Source organism: Maylandia zebra, linkage group LG17, assembly GCF_041146795.1.
Source record: "Maylandia zebra isolate NMK-2024a linkage group LG17, Mzebra_GT3a, whole genome shotgun sequence".
Classification (NCBI taxonomy): Eukaryota; Metazoa; Chordata; class Actinopteri; order Cichliformes; family Cichlidae; genus Maylandia; species Maylandia zebra.
Window position 1 is genome coordinate 18,214,011 of NC_135183.1, and position 22,483 is coordinate 18,236,493.

Consider the following 22,483-nt stretch of genomic DNA (forward strand, 5'->3'; position numbering starts at 1 on the left):
CCTGAATCAGGTTGAATGTTGATGATCAGTCAACATTAAAAAAAAAATGAGGTGCTTATTTTTATTTAATAGTGTTTTCATTAATTATTGAATCTGGATCCAGCGCAGAATTTAGTGCAAACTTTAACCGAACATTGTGATATTCTTTAAAATCACACATGAAGTGATTTTCAGCCACTGCTCCTACAAATAGGATTTCTTTGGTTTCCAGGTCAAAAGCAGGTACTTTATTTAACCACTACAGATGACAAGATGACAGACTGAAGTTAAACAGATGAATTATAAAAATATGGAAAGGGGGGGAGGGGGGGGGGGTTGTGGTTTATTCATTTTGCTCTGTGAGACTGTAGCTGGTCTGTTCAGTAATCCATGCTGAGAAGTATGAAGTCATCATCAAGTGGATCTATAAGCTGCTGCTGCGCTCTGATGGGCATGCAGAGAAATAATGCGCTCTCTAAATGTACTCGATGAATATTTAAAAGTGAGACGTCAACAAGACACTAATAAAAATTCAGCTGGATTTACGGCTGTCGTTGTATCAGCTGGCCGTCAGAGAGGCTGACCACCTTTCAAGTGAAGGATCTCCACATGTTCGTCTCCTCACTGAAAGCTTGAGTGGATGCTGCAGTGTTTGATCCAAGCATCTCTTCATCATTTACACACTGCCTGAGACTTGGCATAGAAAGTCAAATATATAAATTATTAAAGGCTCCATAGCGCTCCCTAAAGGTGTGTTTGTATTCCCATCAGTATAGATTTTAATAAAAACTGTGACTATGAGGAGCAGAACTGAAGGGGTTAAAGAGACTGCTGAGCCACTCATTCATCACCATACTGTTCATCCACATAGAGGCACACAGGTGGACAGACAGGTCGTCATGACCTCATGTTAATCTGTTTAGCCGAGTCAGACTGAGAGGCGACAGCAGGTCACAGAAGACCAAAAACCTCAGAGCTTCCGATTATCTGCTCCAATTCAGGACAGAAACGCCGCTGTGCTACCGTCCTGTCTGTTAATCCAACCGCTGCAGTTCCTCTAACGTCCAGCAGGGGCTCCGGCAGTGGCTTAGTCCCCACAGACTCCCATGTTAAAATGTTACATCAGAAACAAACATGTTTCCAGCCTTATACCAACACTGGTTTATCTCTATAGATAATTCCCAACTCCATGTTTTTAACTGTTTGCATCATTGGAGGCGTGGCCTCCCTGACAGGGAGCTGTCTACTAGCTGCCTAGTGGTTTTGCAGCTATTGTGATCACATGCTGGTGATCACATGTTGTTGTAGTCTCAAGGCTTTTGTGGTTGTTGGATTGATTTAAATTTCTTTGCAGTTCTTTGATTTTTTTTCCTCTCCAACAACAAATAATGACAGCCGCTCAGCAGTGAACAGAAAGCTCTGAACATGTGACCTCCTGAGAGCCCCCACGCGGCTGATCAATAAGAAATATAAAAATCAGTGAAGAGATCGATAACTCCCCGCAGCGTCAGCTAGAGCTGAGAATCCTGCTGAGAACCTTTGTCTTACAAGACACAACAACAAACACCTGAAAAAAAACCACCTGAGAGTAAAACATGAACCAGGCTTCCTAAAGTGAGAGCAAATTTACAGAAAAACCAAAGAGCAGTAATTCCACAGGTACAGCAGGTGACACTGTTGGTAAAGTTGGTGCTGTTAATCCATTACAGAAAAAAACTGAGCTTGTTTCATGTCTTAGTCATAGACTGAGATGGACATAGCAACTATGATATCATCCACTGGCCTCTTGGTGCTTTAGCATTTGCCATGAATGCGTGTCAAAGGCTAAGCTAGCCTGTATCACACGGACACAGATACCTGCTAATAGCTAACTGGAGCCTCCGGTGGACGCTGGAGGAACTGCGGGTCTTTGTGTTTCTTTAAATTTCTAGCAAGTTTCCAGGTTGATGTCCTATGTCAACATGAGGAAAATGACAGTTCCCTCATTCCCTCCTGGAAGCTTCAGTGCAGTTAGCTGATCTTTGCAGGACAAAGGTCACATGTTCATTACCGTCCAATCAAAAAACATTTCTCCTTGTCTGATCTAATCAAGACAGACGGTGTTTGTGCTGTCAGCCTGTCAGAACATGATTGATGTTCTTCAACTCACAGCTAATTGTGTGTTGTCATGTCCCAGTCGTTTCCTGGTTATTTGGGTCAAGTGTTTGTTCAAGCTGAGTTTGTACTGAAATTTAGACTGAATGAAAAAAAAACAACACATTTTGTACAAAACTGCGTCAAACTAGCTTTTTACCTGAGTATCTTTGTGACAGATCATTCACCGTCTCACTCTTTTAATGCTCCTAATGCAGCAGGACCTCACAAGTTCTTCTAACATGTGGTTGAAGCTGTGGAAAAAGTATCGCTTAAAACCGCATTTTCACCGCTTTTTCAGTGTTCATAGGTTGATGGCTCCGTGTCAGAGCACTGGCTACGAATCTCAGACAGATCAGGCCTTAACTTAACGAAAAAGTTATCAATCGTTCTTTTCATCTTTTCTTATTACCCACAGCTACATCCACTTCTGTTGGGCCTAGGCTACTCACTAGGGCTGGGTATCATCACTGATTTCTATAATCCATTAGATTCCGATTCACAAGGTCCCAATTCGATTCGATTCAATTTTGACTCAGACATTCAGAAAAATTATAATTCTGATCATTTATCAGTACTGACACTTGTGAGACTTCATCTGAGGTGTGAGCATCACAGCAGATGCCTTTGTGTCAAAGTAAATGAAGATAAAACACAGAAAAACATGTAGCAGATTTTCCTGGCCTGGCTTTTTATAGCAGATCAAAAACTGAAGAAAACCATGAATCAACATTTTAACATTACCTGATGCTGTTGAAGTGAAGGAGAGCAAAGTTACAGAGGGTTTTATTAGAAACACAGCTAACTCTTTTGCAATTTGCCATCATTTTAAAAAGTTTAAATTTCTTCACTATTAAACAGTAGAAATTAGGCTTTCTTGTCGGAGGTAATATTTGGGAGAACGAAAAAGAAAAACAGCGACCAACTGTGCAGTACATGACTTGTGCGTAATAAGCAAACAAATAATGCAGAAAACAGAGATTTGAGATGGGAAACTGTTCTAGAATTACACTGATAGAAAGAAAGAGCTGTGCAGGAAGTGGGAATTTAATTGTGGTGGAAGCAAAACAGCAAAAGAGGGAATTTATGACGATGTTTATCAAATGTGAAGTGTAGTTTGGTTGCTTTTGTTGCTGCTGGTTCAGTCAATTTTGGTTGGAGAGAGAAAAAGCCTGCAGCTTCAGAATCTGTGCAAAAAAGACGTAAACACAAAGTGCGGACCCGACGCATCAGAATCAGTGAGCTGTCGGCTTTAAGCCCTGACAGCTAACCAAGTATGTGCTGTCGGTTGAGAAAGCCGACATCTCGCTTATTCTGATGCGTCGTGCTCTGTGTTTACGTCTTTGTGCAGAATCTGTTTACCTGCTCTCATTTACTGTTTGGTTGTTGTTAAAATAGTTTTATGAGCTTTAACCTGAGATTCTGGCGTTTCTGGCAAAATATATTTATATTTAAAAGTCAATTCAGGATTTAATGAATCGATATCGCTACTCACCTCCCTCTATCCACCTGCGCTTTCAAACTTATATACACGTAGGCTGACAGGAATATCTGGACCAGGCCAATCAGAGAGGCCCCGCCCCTGACTATCTCTGATTGGTTTAGACCATGATATGGGCATAATGTGTGTCTGTTGTTGATCACACAGAGACTTTCAGAGTTGCAGAGATTTTTTTTTGTACTCGAACGGCTGGTCGAACCAGTGCGACCTAGGATTTTTTTTAGTCACACCACTGAGAAATTAAGTTGCATATGTGACCAATTTGGTCGCACTCTAGAGCCTTGCATAAGTTAGGCAAAGACCTGAAAAAGGTCATGCTAATGCCTGCAAGTCCACTAGAGGCTCCAGCAGTGAGTCAGTCCCCATAGACGCCCATGTTAAAATGTTTAAAGTGTTTACACAATGTCACATTCCTATTTATCAGGATGAACATGCATATTTCTCTTAGTGTTGTTAGCTTTAACAAGCTTGTTAGCTCTAACAACACTATTCCATATTCCAAGCCCTAGATTTTGTACATTTTTATTGATTTTAGTTTTTGATTTTAAAACTGTTTCACTGTTTCCAATGTCAGTGTGAATAATTAAGATGAATTTTGCTGTATATCGTCAAATAAATTAGATTTTTCCTGATTTTAAAAGGAAACAAACACAGACTGATGTTTGATTCTAAAGAAGTGCCGTTAAATGCCTGAACAAGTCCACGCTTGGACTGTGAGGAAGGGGAGATAACAGCAATCAGAGGCTGGAGTGAAGCGAGCTTGTGCGTGGAGCAAACCTGCTGCGTGTTCAGAGCGCTGCTGCTCGCTGATCGCCGCGTGATGGTTCATCCTGTCAGCAGCAGGCCGCTGCTGCTTCAAACCCAAACTCCTCTCATTCAGGGCGCTTATCACACACTACAACACACACACACACGTAATTATAACCTCAGCCTGTTGGCATGGCAACCGCAATCATCTGGCAGGGAGCCTCACTTATGATGTCATCAGGCGAGCCGAGTGTGATTGGACGGGTGATGAATGGCTGCTGAGCTGAGAGGGCTGATGAGCGGGCGTTTACCTGAAACACAGAGACAGAGCGATGGTCTCACTGACTGCACGACAGGCAGAAACTAACCCCCGACGGTCTGACGTCTCTGCACTCTCAGTAACTGTCCAACATACCACAGGCAGACCACTTCACACCCAAGCAAATGAGAGCTGAGGAGCTCAGATTTTAAGTGTAAGTTTTTAGATAAAAGACAAAGGTCTCCAAAAAATACCACCTGTGGTTAGAAAGTGAGCAGTGGGCACTTTCAGACACGAAGTCCACTCATTCAGATAATCTAAGATCAAATCTAGTTAACTATTTCTCCTGTATTTGGACTGGATATCCATAATAGCCTTCTGCAGCAGCCCATTCATTTTGCAGCAGTTGATGTGGGTCCAGGCTGTCAGGGCAGCAGTGATGTTCAGGTCTCACTCTCCTCAGACGTCACCTGCAGCTCTTCTCTGGGGACATAAAAGCATTTCCAGGCCAGGATTAAAGTGTAATTCAGGTTAAGCAAAGGGTCCCAAGGTCCCTCAAATGTGTCCATCTGCGTAAAAGTTAGCATTTGCTAGATGTGGATTGGTTGACAAGTGAGGAAAAAATAGGGAACGAGGGAACCACAAAAAACTTAGAACATCTGTCTTTTCCTTCTGGCGGACCAACAGCAGCACAAGCAGGAGTAGCCCCCAGACCGCTCACTCCACCTCCAACTCTGCAGGCAGACAGTGAATGCACCACCCAGGAGTCCAGGAGCCATCATAATCACATGCTGAACCACCTCAGCTGCTTCTTTGCCAAGTGGAGGAATGGTGGCTCAGCTCTGAGTGCCTAAGGCCGAGCCATCCTCCAGAGGAAGCTCATCTCTGCCACTTAAATCCACAGTCTCATTCTTTCAGTTACCCAGAGCCCATGGTTGTAGCTGAATGTTTAAACACCAACTACCTGGTTTCATGCTCACTCGTTTGAGACAAGCTTTCTGTTCATCCCACTGTGAGCAGCACCTCGTCCCTGTCCTGGAGTGGGTGTGTTCAGTTATCATCTTACAACCACGGCCTCAGACTTGGAGGTGCTAATTCCCAGCCACTCTGCTGCAAACCACCCAGTATGAGCTAACGGTCATCATAAAACAAAGCCAGCAGAGCCACATCAGCTGCGAAAAGCAGAGAGGTGATCCTGACACCACCTGAACCATCTCCCTTCTCCTCTTACCTGCACTTACAATTCTGTCTATGAAAATTATGCACAGTGAAAAACCGCAGCTCTCATCATCATCCTAACAACATATCGAGGCTTGTAGATCAATAAAATCACTGCTCGCATTCAGCAGAGAGAAAGTTGCTCCTGACATCAAACATGAGAAACTGTATATCTAAAAGAACTCTACTGCCATCAGGGCTTTTGCAGGAATGATGACATAATTTTCCAGGGAGCTGATTGGTTAGTAGGTGTTGGTTATGTACATGTTGAGTTGTTATGTCACATAAGTGAAACACCTGCTTCATAACACATGAGGTTACCTCACTAAGCCAGTAATCTTGCAAGACTCTCAAAGCAACTCAGAGAAATTAGAAAATAATCCTCCCCATCACTCCTAAAACTGATGCCATATCAAACTGTTTTGATTTGAAAGGTGTGAAAACAACCATAAAAATATTTCTGAATGAAAGTGGTTCGATGAGGGAAGACCCACATTCAGAGGCCAGCCTGAAAAAGCCTGAATAAGAGCAGTTCAGTGAGTCACACAAGCTCAGCGCTCACAGAAGAATAAACCTTAAAAGAAAACAACAGCATCCCTGCTGAGAAACATGGACGAGGCTCAGGTGTGTTATTGGGCTGCTTGGCTGTGTTGAACCTGCGCTGGACTCATAATCAGAAGATTATCAGTAAAACCTGGAGGGAAACAAACCACCTGGTGTCAGAGAGAGTCTGACTTGGTCGCAGCTCAGCAATCCTGCTACAGGATAATATGCATGTAAAAAGCATGGAGTGTGCTGAGAAGGGCCTTACTTCCTGATCTTAATTAAAGTGAACAGCTGTGGAAAAATCTGAAAGTCCTCAGAACACTGGCAGGATTTCTCAGTGGGAGGCCCACGGGAAATCAGAAAACTGCCCCAGAAATTAATTAATACCAAACGAGATGAAAATTCATCAAGTTCTCAGGATTTTAACTGTAGACAGACCTACCCCACTAAACATGCACTTGGAGTCATGGCCACAGTGAAGCGATGACCCCAGGGTCTGAAAAATAAATCCATTGTAGTGAAATCAAAACCTGCAGTTCCTCTAAAATCCAGCAGAGGCTCCCTCAGTAAGTCAGTCCCCACAGACTCCCACATTAAAAAAACTCTCGATAGATAATAAGGGACACCCCCATAAGCCCCTCCGGTGAATCAAAGCTGCAAAAAAAGAGCTTAATTTCTAGCACCGTTCAAAGGTCTACTGTATTTCTCGCACCATAAGGCACACCGGATTATAAGGCACGTTAAGCGAAACAAAACAGTCAGATAAGTCAAACTTTACTCAAGCCACTCTTCTTGCTTCCTCCACTTCTGTACCATTGATTCATTCTCTTGCAGCTGCTTTATTCCCATGTTTCAGTATATTAATGACTAACCTCCTATTGTGGATGGATTATCTCAGTTGTTCTCCTGACTGAAGTTTGGTCCGTTTACAGCATCCTGCTATGTGATTGCATTTGTCTCTAACCATCTGGAATGCTCCCATTAAATTTTATGGAGTGGAAAAAAGTTAGCATTCATCCTCCAGCTTCCCTGTGTTTGTTATGCTTACATAGCTGTGTAGCTAGCAATCACGTAGCACATCATTATATACCAGCTAGCCCAACTTCAGTAACCCTACAAAAATCACTGCTGTTTAGTTTTCTGTCCTCATTTATGTTGAAAGTGATAGCAGAGCTGTATGTTTTAATTTTTTCAGACTATTTTTTCTATGACATTTGTACGGAAGAAGATTAGGGTCACTGGAAGAAAAAAAAGTGTGAACGTCTTCTTCTTTTTTCTTCTTTTCCAGAATTCTGAGAAAAAAGTCAGAATTCTGACTTTAATTTCAGAATTCTGGAAAAGAAGAAAAAAAAAGACGTGCCCACTTTTTTTTTTCTTCCAGTGACCCTAATCCTCGTTCGTAGATTTGCATTAGTTTTGGTTTTTAGGTGATTTTTTTGCTCTACTAAAGAATAAATGTAACGTATTTCGGCAGTAACACATCTGGGGCCACAGCTGTGCACACTGGTACCTCATCTGGAGAAGAGTGGTTGATTATTCTTGAGCTTTGTTGGGAATAAATGTGCATTAATTAGCTCAAAGAGATTTTTTTCTGCTTTCATACGGTGACTACACATACTCAGGGAGGGACTGAAGCCAATCCAAGCAGCTGCTGTTGCCCCTCCAGAGGAATCATTTAGCTGGCTGTCATCTTTAATTTAGTTCCACCTACTGTCCACAAACTCAGGTGTGGCTCCATGCTGGCGAGAGATGCTCCGTTCTGCTTTTGACCTTTGAGCTTCTGATTCGGTTAAAAACATCCACCACAGTTCCACAGAGTCCACAGCTTCCATGACTGATGGAGACGACCCCCTGCCCCTTCTCTGCACCAATCAAGTCATCATCATGGCAACCAGTCGATTCACAGGAACCAGCCAGACACCAATCAACCTCCTGCTACATGAATCTGAGTGTGTGTGTGTGTGTGTGTCACAGAGGTTATTTTTGTTCGCTGAAAATAAAACTGAAGAAAAACAACGCGATGCTGACCCCCCTTTAAACTTTTCAGATTATTGTGACCTCATTAGAGCACCTCCTGCCGAGTAATCACTGTCATTTATTTATTCATTTAAGAGCTGCCACAAAATCAATGTGATGAAACACTGAAACACTCTGTCAAACCCTTTAAGTTTTGTCTGCACAGTTTATATGTTGTATATTTTGAATCTTGTTTTCACCTGTTTGCATCACAAACTGTATATTCAATTTAATTCAATTCAGTTTTTTTTTTTATATATAGAGCACCAAATCACAACAACAGTCACCTCAAGTCACTTTATACTGTAAGGTAGAGACCCTACAATAATACAGAGAAACCCAACAATCAGAAGACCCACCATGAGCAAGCTCCATGATAGTAAGAAGGAAAAACTCCCTTTTAAGAGGAAGAAACCTCCAGCAGAACCAGGCTCAGCTTTTTGAACCCCATTGTGGTTTTCACCATCTTTTTTCTAAAACCAGAAGTGTTATATTTGGATACGTTATTAGCCAGTCCTAGCTAGCAGTGTTGGCAAACTACAGGAAGTAGTTTGTTTAGATGCTGTTAGTACAGTTACCTCACAGCAGCCATAATATTGGTCACATCATGTCATTAAAATGCTCCAAAAGGCTTCAGCAGCACAAACATGGTCCAGAGATCCACTTCAGTTAGTTGAGGTGTAACCTAGCAGGCAGCTATCAGCTACAGCTGGCTGTGTCGTGTTGTGGAAATTTTAATTACCAAATCCTGCAGACACGATGAGTTGTAACAACACCTTTATTTCAGCTATCTTATGCATAAGGAGGGACGTCAGTCAGGGGGCACTGAAAGTCGTCTCTCACAATGAACAGTTCAGGTTCCTTTTATACACAGTCGCAGAACAAAAGGCTTTTACAGTTGCAGTTCACACCTTGGCTCTAAACAGAAAGACTCTCTATCACCTGTGTGAATCTCCCCCCCTCTGGGGTCAAGTCTTCCTGTGTGAGGTTCCGTCTCCTGGTTTTCGTCTCCTGGAAGACATTCACCAGTTTCTCACCGTCTGTTTTCCGGCATGAATGAGGTGTGAACCAGATGTACTAAACTAAGTAACATGAAAGCATTTCATCAAGACAATACATTAAAGGACAATACATTAAAGATAAATCCCACAACAGTCGCCATTCACCTGTCAGTCAAAGAAGCCACGCCCCTAATAATGCAAACTTTAAACAGGTGTGTTATTAAATACAGGCGTTAGGAAAAGAGAACAGTTTCTGTATCCGGCTGTAAACATGTCTAAGTGTGCTGATGATGTTTATATGATGTAAAACTTCATGTAAATTAAATTGAATATTTGTGCTGAATTTTTTGTCGCAGTGTTCGTTTGTGCCTCCGTGTGAGAGGGACAACCAGAAGAACAGAGACAGCGTTCTGTGGTGGGAGGATTACTTCACCAAAGAGGTCAACAGCCAGTCGTTCATCTGCTTCTTCAACCAGCAGCGGCGGTGAGGCTCACGCACACGTTTACAGCTCAGTCTATTTGGAGGTGCGATTCAGATAAATTGGAAATCAAAGAAAGTGTGATCCTGTCACATCATTGTTACCACAGAAGACGAATGACCGGACTTTCTGACAGACACACTTTCCACTTTCAAATTTGCTGTTCCTGACCTTTGACCCTCAAGAAGTGACCTCTGACTTCACTTTAATAGTCTTTCCACTTCAACTTATAATTAAAGTCATTTTTTTGTCAGTGCCCTAGAAGGATTCAAACTTCATGCTTATACTTAAAATTTTAATATAAATTCAAATTTTTATTTCTTTTATGCCATGTTTTACCTACTGTCTAATAATACCATCATATTATTCATTTAAAGGTTTATCTTACTATAGTTTTATTGTAATATTCATCTTTTCTTCTGGTTTCATTAGTGCTCTGTGTGCATTATACATGATTTCTATTTACATTTTGCTTTCAGGGTGAATTTATGTTGCAGGTTTAGATGAGAAGTGGTATCTTAGCTCTTTAACTTTGATGCATTTTTAAGAAATGTTCATTCATGCTTATTTGAATATTTAAATACATAAAAAATATACATATAAAACATGATGAAAAACAAAGTGATTATACTGCATTTTCAAACAAAATCCTGTCAAATGCCAAAAATCCTTAAACCGTTGGTCTTTCAATCGTTGGACCAAAAATTGTTTAAATGAATAAAAAATAACCTTTAATTAAAATCCCAGAGCCACTTCATTCATTCAGATTTTAAATGCCTTATACATTATTGTTATTTTAATTAAAAAATGTGAAACATCAATTCAGGCTCCAGCCTGAATTCTCAAAATATATCTTGTAACCAGTGAATAATTTCAGTCTATAGAACATGGAACAAGTACAAAATTAAACCTAAAAAAATCAGTCGTGTACCGTCAGCAGTGACGTTGTCAGGAATTCGAGTAGATGATGCTTCAAACTAGATTATCACACTAATCAGAATGATTTTTTCTTCCAGAGTGAAAATAAGACTGCAGAGTCAAATAGAGACCAGCAGAAAAAAATGACTTTGCTGTTCATCTAAAATAAGATATTTTGACTTTCTGAATTTCCTTTATCACACTACCGATGACATAAAGGTGAAAATGTAGGTCAACAGTATGATGAAGGTGGATTATCAGAGGTGAGCAGGAGATACTGAGCAGAACAGCAGAAGGATGCTGAGGTTACAACCTGAAAATAAATACTGCAGTGAAACATAATAAGAGCAGGAGGAGAGATGTTTGAAGAAGCTCTTCTTTCCCCTCTTTTTATTCAGGCTCTGTCCAAAAAACTGATGAGACAAAGAAAAGCCAGAGATCTGCTTTAGCGTGTCAGCTTAATCCTCCGATAATTCACCGTCAGTGCTTACCTGTGACCTTGGTTAGTTTTATTTTTATCTCTGCACCAGAAAGATCCGAATGAGGAAATGCTGGTTCATAAATGAGGCCCCAGTGGGAGCTCATTGATGCTACACATCAGCTCTTCTTTGGTGTTTTAGAGAACAAACTGGAACACGCAAAGTTTCTTTTTTCATTAAGTTTAGAAAAGCATGTAGTCTCTAGATGTCTGGCTTATTTCAGAGGTGGCATGAAGGTTATATCCCAAAACTTTTTGGTGGTGTCAGTCAGAGTATGAGAGCTTAAATTAGACTGTGCACAGCTGGAGGAGATCTTTCTTCTGGTCACTTCCAACTCCCTAATTTTTATTTTGGGATTCCACTAGAGCATCGGCATGATTCACAGTTCACAAAATCCTTACTGATCTCATAATGGCCCAGAATTTAGATGCTCACTTCAGCATGAACTTTACTGAACACTTTTTAACCCTCATCCTCCATTTTCCCTCCGCTAATGTGTTTGTATTAGCCTAACCACAGCTCTATAGCTAGCCACCAGTTATCACACCACTATTTGTCAACTAGTAAGACTTCACCAGCCGCCCAAACATTGCTGATATTTAATTTTCTGTCTTCATTTACAAGTAACAGCAGTGCTGTACATTTTAACTTTTTTGGACCCTGAAATGATTAAAGATGCTCCACAGCTAACTGTGGAGATGAATGTGTGCTCAGTTAGACTGCAGATAGCTTAACTCTATTTTTGGGAAATTTGCTGTTAGTTTTTGTTGTTACATAGAAGCAGCTTTGCCTTTCTTTGTTAAATTGTTAGGTGTACAATTCATTTTAATCATGTGAAGATTGAGATTCAGAAATGAGACAATGCCACTTTTCAAAAGGAGAGATAGATTTTGTTTATCTTTAGTAAGATGTCTATTTGAGTATGCCGATGTTGGATTGCAGTTAACGATATCCAGCTAATGTAACATTAGCTATACTACCTAAATGAATAACAACATAAACACTTGTTGAGTTAAGCAAGCTAGTCATTAAATATACTCCGAGTGAGGCCCATAGACCTTAACTGCATTCTTTCTAATGACCAGCAGGGGGCAATTCCTCTTATAGAAAAAAATCATTGTCATTACTGTGGAAAAATTACTCTACTGCTCACCTGATTCGGCACTTTCAAACAAAGCTTTCCTGATGGGATGTGATTAAGGGGGTGCTTGCTTCTATCTTGCTTTCATTGTCTGTAACATGAAATATTAGTAGGAAGCCTTTAATTTTAGTGACAGGAGATGGTTTGGTATGAAAAAGGAGTAAAAGTAGAAGGACCTGCAGGAGGTCAGTGAATTAACAGTCAATCCCAAGAGTAGTGTTTTAACACCATGTTAAATTCGTGCTTTTACTTTTTCTTCTTTTTATTTCAGGCCTGATGACGTGTTGTGGCGCCGTTCCCATGACACCAGTGTCCTGTTACACTGTGTTCTTTGGCCAATGGTTTCCCTCCTTCTGGGCACACTCATTGTGCTCCTGACGGTATGTGCTCGCTCCCTGGCTGTTCGAGCCGAGGCCCTCCAGAAGAGGAAGTGCTCCTATGAGGTCTGCCAAGACCTGTCTGCCATGCCACCTGACCGCTGCGGCAGCAAGGCCAGAGACCCACTCACGACAAACTCTGACCCCGAGCTGTCATCGCCCTCAAGGACCCTGCCGCTGTTTGCGGTCCCAGTGCGGCGCAGAGATCGGGAACATTAGAGCGAGCAGAAAGATGTTTCTTCAGCATGAAATCACTAAGAATGCCAATGAGCCGGTGGGCGAAGTCGACTTAATGGCTAAAGACGCCACCAACAACCCATTGCTGTCCGGACTGGTTGGTATGATCAGAATGTTTGAATGAGGTGAAGATGAGGGGACATCCACTGTTGCCTATAGATTTCAGCAGGAAGACTATACAAAACTTCAGACTTTTTCCTGATTTTAGCTTAAAGTGGATCAGTGGAAATCTTCTGACTAGCAATGAAAGGCTGTTTAAATGAGGGTAGTTGGTGTTGGGTACTGATAGCTGATTCTACTTTGGGTCTGGTTTCTAGTCATCAAGAAACCCAGACTTATTAAGTTCTGGTGTTTTAAGGGTCTCTTATCAAGTATCTTTATCTGTTATACTTGTTCAGTCATTTCAGCTTACTTGTGAGCTCCAATATTTGGATTATATAATTTGTTATAGACCAGCTATATAAATAAGTTTGTTCCAACTATTAAATGGGAAAAATCTGTATTCATCAGAGATCTTTCAGTGATCATCCATCAGTTTCTGGCTTCGTCCAGCAGCAACTAATCACATATAGAACAATATATGTTCAAGATATTCTGGGAATGGGCTAAAAGTTATTTAAATTTAACCATCTCCAGTTCAGATTATTGAACTGGAAGTCCCATTATGACCTACTTTTGCCTCAGCGATGAGAGCTGGATCTCCTCCAATCTCAAAACGATAAACACTGATCTTAATTTCAATTTTAGAAAAGTGGACAAAGTTGGATTGAGGTGAGTCTGGCAAATACACTGTCGCAAGAAAATGATTGAGATCAGCCAAATTTGAATCAGGTAGGGTTTTTGATTCTTAGAAATTTTGACACCTTGTGCTGATCTTTGACTTGTGTTTTTAAGTTGTTATACAAAGCATGAAAGCTGAGATTCTATCAGAGATTTAGATTTAATAGGATGCTATCAAAGCCCAACCCAAACCCTCGCGCTGTGATTGATGATGCAGTCAGGACAAGACAAGCATAAGGACTGACTCTTGGGAAGTAACTGCTCTTCTGTAGCTCTCTTATTAATGTAGTTTCCCTTCAAGTCCCAGTAGCCATGAATGTTTCTTAACAGAGGTGCAAAGTCCTGATGTTACCTTCAGGATTGTCTCTGCTGTTCTAGCTTGTGCAACTCAAGGCAGTCTTTTGCTGAGAATTTCTTTCATCAGTCTTCTAACAAATGAGACATATTACATATGTGAAGATAAATAGTTGTCTACTACAGCACTTTTATAGTACAATTTGAACCCTATAGGAGCTTAGCAATGATTTTGTTTTGATGAAAAAAGTTTTTACCAGCACACAGTCACAACTGTTGTTTTCTCTTTGATTTGTATCAACGGTCATAGAGAATATCTGGATTGTTTAGTCGTCTCTTGTGCTCTTGGTTGTTTACTGGGGGGGGGGGGGGGGGGGGGGTGTGCAAGATGTTTTTAACCTCGTAACATCTGCCAGATCACTAGTTTAGGTTCACATCAACTTTTCCTTGTAATTTTCACCTGTTTTGCATACACAAATGGACATAACTGAAGAACTGTAAGACTGTGAGACTGACATTTAACTCTCATTTAACAACTCTAGTTTTTGAAGCCCATATAACCCTAAAGTAGGGGTCCCCAACTCCAGGCCTTGAGGGCCGGTGTCCTGCAGGTTTTAGATCTCACCCTGGGTCTATACACCTGAATCAAATGATTAGTTCATTTCCAGGCCTCTGGAGAACTTCAAGACATGAGGAGGTAATTTAGCCATTTGAATCAGCTGTGTTGGATCACGGACACATCTAAAAACTGCAGGACACCGGCCCTTGAGGTCTCGAGTTGGGGACCCCTGCCCTAAAGTTTACACTAAAAGGTTTGCCAGGTACCTGGTGGATATTAGAAGGTTAAATCCAGTTGGTTAAAACAGTCTTGGAATATTCTGGAAATACTTTCAGAGTCAGAGTTTCCAAAGACCTTTTTGAAAGGTCGACTGGTGTGGGTTTTTTACTAACATTTTGGCTGCTCAGCTCTGTGACTGGATTTTAAGGTAAAAAGTGAAGAGGTGAAAAATATAAAGAGCCAGTAAAAGGCAAATAGACGTGTATTTTTAAATCAATATTTGGAATTCAATTTAAATAATTAAACCTGCACTATTAATTTATGTATTCAAATACACTGGTGACTCATCAGAGTGCCCATTAGTGGATCCTATTGCTTCATGGACTCGAATCCTCTATAGGGTTGACGATGCAAGAGCTCTTTGAACCGTGAAGGTGTTGGCAGACAGCAGGGAGCTCAGCAGAAACAACCACAGCTAATGTTACTGACAACGTTACCCTTCAAGTCGCACCCAAAGAAATACAAAGTTCATGTATTCAGCTCAGTAAAATCAGCTGCACCACAGTTTCCCTTCAAAGTAGAGTGTAAAAGAGACCAGGCGCCTGCAAGTCAGTTATAACTTTTTTACTTTAAGATATAAAGCATCCTGAAGCAACTGACAGATTACTTTTGTCTGATACTATATAATTAAAAGTGAATGTTGGAGGTAGAACATTCTGTGGTCTAAATTTGGCAATTTATTATTTCCTCTAACTGGGCTGAAACTGCCCTAATTATGTCAAAAGAAAGATGTTAAACGTGCTGTCCCATTTCACTAAGCCAGGTTTCCATCCAGTTGAAACCAAACCTAAAGCAAATCATGAATGAATCATGAGTTGGTTCATCAAAATGCACGTGGCTTTAACTTACCGGTCAGTACCATTAAAATAATAAGACACAAGGCAAAAGCTCAAAAGGTGGAAATGTAAAGTACACTTTTGCTATTATTATTATTATTATTATTATTATTATTATTATTATTATCATTATTATTATTATTATTATTGTTGTTGTTGTTGTTGTTGTTAAGGTTTTCAATCCTTCTATGGACATTGAAGTGGTATTTCAAGTACATCATAAGTCTCTTTAATTGAAACATCACCAATTTTGTCATATTTTGGTGATTATGGATTAGACTACTAGTTCTTAATGTTTTTTAGTCTTCAATCCTTCTATGGACATTAAAGCTAAACACCATAACTAAATATTACTCTATGAAAAATATCCATAAATGGATAACTTTAGATCCCAATGTTATCTACAGGACTGCAGTTGTCAGTATAGGGGTTCTGGCCCATTAAAACTGCATTTTAAAGTATTTAGAAGTAGAATTCTACTTTAATTTGTGCCACATTGTTCACTTTTCAACGCTTCAAAACAAAGCAAAGCGTCAGTAAGTCTAATTAGGAGGACAATAACAAGGTTGTGGTAGGATGTTAAACAGACACGTTGTTGCTTGGTATCACTCCAAGGTAAAAAAAAAACGACACATGCCCATGGCCCGGGGTTCCCTCCACATGCTGCCTTCAGAAGTAATGAGGACAGAATCTAGACCATGTGAGTAAAGTGTGCGGGTGCTCGGGGGATTCTCTGTGCTGCAGATGGTTTCGCTCGGCTTCAACCCTGATTGTACAGGCAGGAAAAACCTCTGAGCTGACAGCTAAGGGACAGGAGGCTTATAGCTTGTACGTTATACAGGTACCCACAGAGGCAGTATGTACTGCTTCCACAGAAATGTCTCACAAAATCTTCTTATTGGTTCCCAGTCATAATCAGCTTGTGAAAATTTAGAAATATTCAAATGTACCAAGGAGCACTACAATAAATTCCAGCTCAAATTATTTCTTTTTTTGATTTCCTGGACGATGAACGTTCATCCTGCTATCCATTCTCTTCCGCTTATCCAGCTCAGGGTCAGAGACTAGTGTGCAGCTCGGTGCCCTAACAGAGATACATTACACAAAAAAAGGCACCGGGCAAACGTTCAAACATTGTTTTATCTTAAATAACAGTTTTACAAATTGGCGAAACAAGAGTTAGAGGCTTTTTCAGTGAAAGTTTTAATCCTCCTTAACAGTCCATAACAGTTAGGATCTAAATTAAATAAAAATATTTAAGTTATTATGTATCATATTATTATGTGTCATACACATGCTAATACTGGATCATAAGGAAGGATTTATTTGTGTGTATAAAATTTTAATTTTGCACTTGGTATGATTTATGTTAATTTGAAGGGCCACCTGAGTATAGCAAAGTATGTAAGTTAATTAAGTGTTATTCTTTTATCTTTTATTTCTCGAGTCAACAAAAGAATCAGAAGTTTAAAAATTTTGGGAGCAGTAAACGTCTTAGCCTCATATGCCACAGGAGATTTTGAGACTTGAAAGTTGGCCTTTGAACTTGCAAGTCTGGAAATGGCTGATCTATATTAATACAGCATCATATTTAAGTAGAATTATGTTTCAAATTTTGCTAAATAAGAAATCACAAACACTTGTTTTGAAGGCATCAGCAATTCCTCTTTTGATTCGTGATGACGTTCCTCCATGGCAGCAGTTGGCACCCCACGTCACGTCCTGTGGAAAAGGCAGCCATGTTTGGTGGTGCTGAAGCCTCTCTGCTTTTCTCATTAAACGGTCTGCAAACTGTAACGATGCTGAGCAGCAGACAGCAGGTGGTGGAGAAGCTGTAGGGAGTTTTAATTTGAATATCTTCACAGCTCCCACATGTTGGCGAAGACATTGAAGTAGCTTCTCAATCTGGATCTGTTCAAGAACGATCAATGTGAAACATGTTTCAGGAAGTCTGCAGAGCTGCTGGGACATGTGATGTTTGGTTTGCACAGCTGTGTTTGCCTGGTGTTGCTGGTATTCGTGACAGTTGCTGAGGGAAGAGTTTAGACAAAAAATTAAGTGCTTTAAACATATTTAAGCTCATCTCCAGAAACGCTCTGGGTAAAATTACTTAATTTTCTGCCAAGTAGCAGAGTTAACAATAGACCTGCAATCACGAAGTGTGATTCATCTTGTATCAGGGGGAGTTTTTAATCATCAACTGTTGTTTCCAAATGTCTACCACCGCCTTTCAAACATGCCCAGCAGTCTAAATTCGACCCTGCTTTAAGCAATATTTTTGCCAAGCTGTTCTCTGAGCGAGGAGCTGTTATTGTCCTGTCATCTCCTCCTCGGGTTCAGCTAGGAGACTGCCATCATGTTTCGTTGTAAACTTGAATTTTGCTGCTGTAACACATTTTATTCACATCACTTTTCATGAGAACGTCCATCCTGTCTTAGATTTGTGTTGACTGTTGGACACCTTTTAACCATTCCTTAAAAAAGCCTGAGAGCATGAATGTATTGTTTGTTTAATACGTCAGATTCATATCTGATTGTTCTTTGTCTTCATCAGTGATCTTTGTGCAAAATTCAAATTTATTCACAAGTGGCGTTCCTCTAATGTCCACTTGAGGCTCCAAAAATGAGCGTCTGTCTCACTTGCAGCACAATGACCCAAATATGTGTGTATGATGACGGGAGGCTTTAATTTCTGATCTTAAGGAAACTGAACAGCTGTGGAAAAAGCTGAAAGTCCACAAACCTGAGAACATTGGTGGGACTTCTCAGTCTGCTGACCCATGAGAAATCAGAAGGTTACCCCTGAAATTAATTAATACCAAGCAAGAATTCAGTTTATTCTCTGTATTTTAATTGTAGAAAGACCTTTTCTCTCAACAAAAATTCATTGGAAGTCATCGCTTAAGGGACAACACATGGGTCTGAAAAGTAAACCCAACATGGAAGTACCAAAAGCTGCAGTTCCTTTAACGTCCAGCAGGGGCGCCAGCAGTTGGTCAGTACCCATAGACTCCCATATTAACACTTTACAACAGAAATAAACATGTTTACAGCCTGATACAATCACTGAATTGGCCTTTATACTGTATTCACCCTTTAGTTTGTAACTCATCTTTTTAAATTGTATTAAGGTTTAAAGTTTGCATTGCTGGGGTGAGGCCTCTTTGACTGACAGGTGGATAGTGACACAGGTGGCTATAGCTGCTAGCTGTTTGCTAGGCTTCGCTTCCGCTAACTGGTCTCCCTGAACTGGACCTCTGTTTGTACTGTTGGAGCCGTTTGGAGCCTTTTAATGATGTTATCCGACCAATAACATGGCTGCTGTGTGATTACTGTACTAACAGACTGTCTAAAGAAGCTACTTAATGTAGTCTGCCAACAAAGCCAGCTCACGTTGGCTAATAACATATCCAAAGATGGTACTTCTGGTTCTAGAAACAAGATTATACATATAGCACCTTAGTGTGCCACCACATTTCAAAATTGAGTTGAACCATCTGATGCATACTGTCTGTCTGATGCTCTTCAGAAACCTGTGAAGAAAAACAAGCTTTCGTCTTCTGGTGTCCTGTGTGAGACACCCGTGACCCTAACACACTTTCTTTCTAGCACAGGATGTCTGGTTCCCACGGGCACTTCTCTGGAGTGCTTCCTCATGGAGAGTGGTCCATCCTAATCCCCTAATTAAGATAAAAAGTCTGAGCTTGGCTGGGCTAATGTTCTCCAGACCGTTTAGGGAAACATAAACACCAGTTTACAAAGATATTGTGTCAGTCATTTAAACATGTAGGGGGAATAACCACAGATCCAGTCACAGTGAGAATGAACAGTTTGACTCCATGAATGTAGAGAGGCAGAAACATGACTGAGTGATGTAGCGTCATTAAAACATAATCAGTGCCTGAAGGAGTCAATCAAAAGTCATCAATTCTTTACCTTTTCTGCTTCTTGGACCCTTTCTTCTATTTGTACAGCTGCTCCTTTTAATACTTGTCCTTGCTTGCTTGCTTGCCTTGTTTTTGCCACTTTTATCATTTTAATTCTTCTGATTCTCTCATCTACTTTCTTTCTGCCCTTTTCTCCAACATTTTCTCTTTCCATTATGCTGTTGGATAAAAACTTTCTAAAAACAAAACAAAAACTAAGGGATGTTTATCTGAAAGAAAATTTGTGCACACTTTGAATCTGTTTCTACCGTTAGCTCCTGTTTTTCTTCTTTAACACCATTAAAACTTCCTTATAATCCAGGATCCAGCTGTTTAAAAGCCATCATGCCGTCAATGAATTTCATTTGTCCTCTCCAAAGAAAATGTAGCTTTTGTAGCATTTATGTGTATTTTCGTGAGACTTGATGAGGTTTTATTGTCTCTGTTTGAGGTCTCCATGTTAGATTTTCTATCTAAAGCCATATGCTAAGCTGTGACCTGCAGTAGCAACTAAACGCTGTATTTAGCTTCTTAACACAAGCAAACGTTTCATTTCATTCTGACAGATGTTTCGGTTTTAATCCACAATGTAACAGTCAGTGACTGAAAGGTGGATGATGGTTAAATGTTTTAGTTCTTCATTGACTGTTTCTCCATAATTATTCTCGGTGTTATTCTAATGACTGTCAAATCATTTCTGTTTTTTGTGTTTGGATCATGCCTCTGTACTAAGAACTGTGTTGTCTGCAGGTATCTTGTCGTCTCTCCATCTTTTTTGAACCTCAGCACTGTATCATGTGACCCAGGTAGCCGCTTCGCCCGTGTTTTCACGATAAAAATGATAACTATTGTGCCTCATAGAAATCTTTAAATAAAAACAAACTTTTTGTCTTCAAAGCCTCGCCATAGAAGATTCTTTTTTCATTTTCAGATCTTCGTGACTTTAATTTATTGATATTAGCTTCACAGAAGCAACTGTGGCTAATCAAATTAAATGTGTATATGAGAATATCAGTTATCTATCAATACCAGATATAGGCGTTTACTTGCTAATGATAGCTCTGTTTATGTTACAAAACACACCGTTCCTAACTGATCTCAGAGTTGGCAGCCGCTTATATAGCATGCTAGTCCAGAGATTTATGCACAATATGCAATTAATCAGAAATGGCTGCTGGTCTTTCAGCTTAACAAGCTCAAGCTCAGAATACAAACTCTAGTGGCTCACAGTCAAGCAGAATTACAAGGTGACAGTAATGTAAAGGATGGTACTAACAGAATGAGAGTTCACTTTCACTTTGACATATTTTAAATGACGTCTATTTTTAGATTTCACAAGATAAACACTTGCTTTTCTTGACCTGGTGGTATGTTGCTGGTGTTTGCATGAATTGGCTAAACGTATCTACTCAAGATAGTATTTTACAATAGCCTTGAGATTAGTGTTTCCATTGTTGGTTTAAAAAAAAACATATGATGAGAAGGGGCAAGTCTGACTATGAAACCAATTGGCCATTGGTTAATCACAAATCAATAGCCAATGAACATACCATGGATAATCCTTCATTTTGAAACAGAGTTTAGAGTGACTGAGCCCATAATCTCTGTAGGACTAAACTAAGTGAACTAAACAACAGAAGCGTAAAACCCTGTGTTGCGCGGGAGTTGATGATTTGAAGACTTAATTTCTAAGCTAATGTTACCTGGTGTTTTTTTTTTTCTTTTTCCGCATTAGGACTATCAATGAGAGGCACTGACTCAAAAAACCTGTTGTGGGAAACAGAAACGACTCCTCGGGCCTTTAGACTCAAAGGGGACAACTCAGACAGAGCTTATTTTTTTCTTCTATAGGAAGTTCTGTTCACACACTGGCAATAAAAATGGCTTCATGCATTTAAAAAAAAAAAGCAAGCCCAGGCTATACCAGAAGCAACCAGATGCAATCTTCATCAGCAGTCTTCAGGCAAGGTTCAGTTTCTAGGCCCAGTCACCAGACTACAACCAGGCTCCACCATCAGCCACCAGGAAAGTCAACCAAGGCTAGGATCAGGCTCCAATGGCCCAGGACCAGACATCCTTATTAGCCTCCAGGCAATACAACCGACTGAAATTTCAGTTGTAGCTTAGGCATTTAGCCTTTGTACAGAAGAGGTAAGACTGTTTGCATTATGCAACCAAGAAAAAGTGTAGTCAATGAAGAAGCAAGCAAGCAATTTAATCATATAGCACTTTCAGAGCAACTCCCAGCTGAACACAAAGTGCTGTACACTTGACATGCCAGAAATGATACATTGAATAAGTGAAAAAATAAATAAAAATAAAATTTAAAAAAATAAGATGATAATTAAAATGATCTTAAAAATAATAAAATTACCACAAATAGCAAAAAATAAAATAGTAAAAAATGATAACTAGAATTACATTTAAAACAATAAAATCAGCACATTAGATTAAAACAATAAAATCAGGGTCATATTGTGTCATATGCCAAGGAGTAAAAATGGGTATTAATAAGACATGTTTTAAAAGTGGACAGTGAAGGGGCCTCTCTAATGTGCTGGGGCAGATTGTTCCAGAGATTAGGAGCAGCGATAGAGAAGGCTCTGTCCTCTGAGCTTTCTCTATATATCTTCCAGTTATTCTGGAAGATATATAGAGGTCAGTTAACTTCATGTCTGAAGAAATGACAAAAATCTCAAAACAGCCAAAAAGTGATTCTGGACTTAATGGGAGAGATAAAAGACCTTAAAAAGCAAAACGAGGAGAGGGTTAAAAGGA

The 22,483-nt window shown here is 40.0% G+C and overlaps 1 protein-coding gene across 2 annotated transcripts in view; it reads left to right on the plus strand.

Annotated features, from left to right (window-relative positions):
* Positions 1-20,602, plus strand: part of LOC101473284 (calcium-activated potassium channel subunit beta-4) — a 40,510-nt gene extending 19,908 nt beyond the window's left edge. For both annotated transcript variants that reach the window (XM_004564850.3, XM_004564851.3), the window contains exons 3-4: positions 9,757-9,884; positions 12,689-20,602. In XM_004564850.3, coding sequence (XP_004564907.2) covers positions 9,757-9,884; positions 12,689-13,013 — 453 coding nt within the window. In that variant the 3' untranslated portion in view covers positions 13,014-20,602. The remainder of the gene's footprint in view (positions 1-9,756; positions 9,885-12,688) is intronic.
* The last annotated feature ends 1,881 nt before the right edge of the window (positions 20,603-22,483 follow it).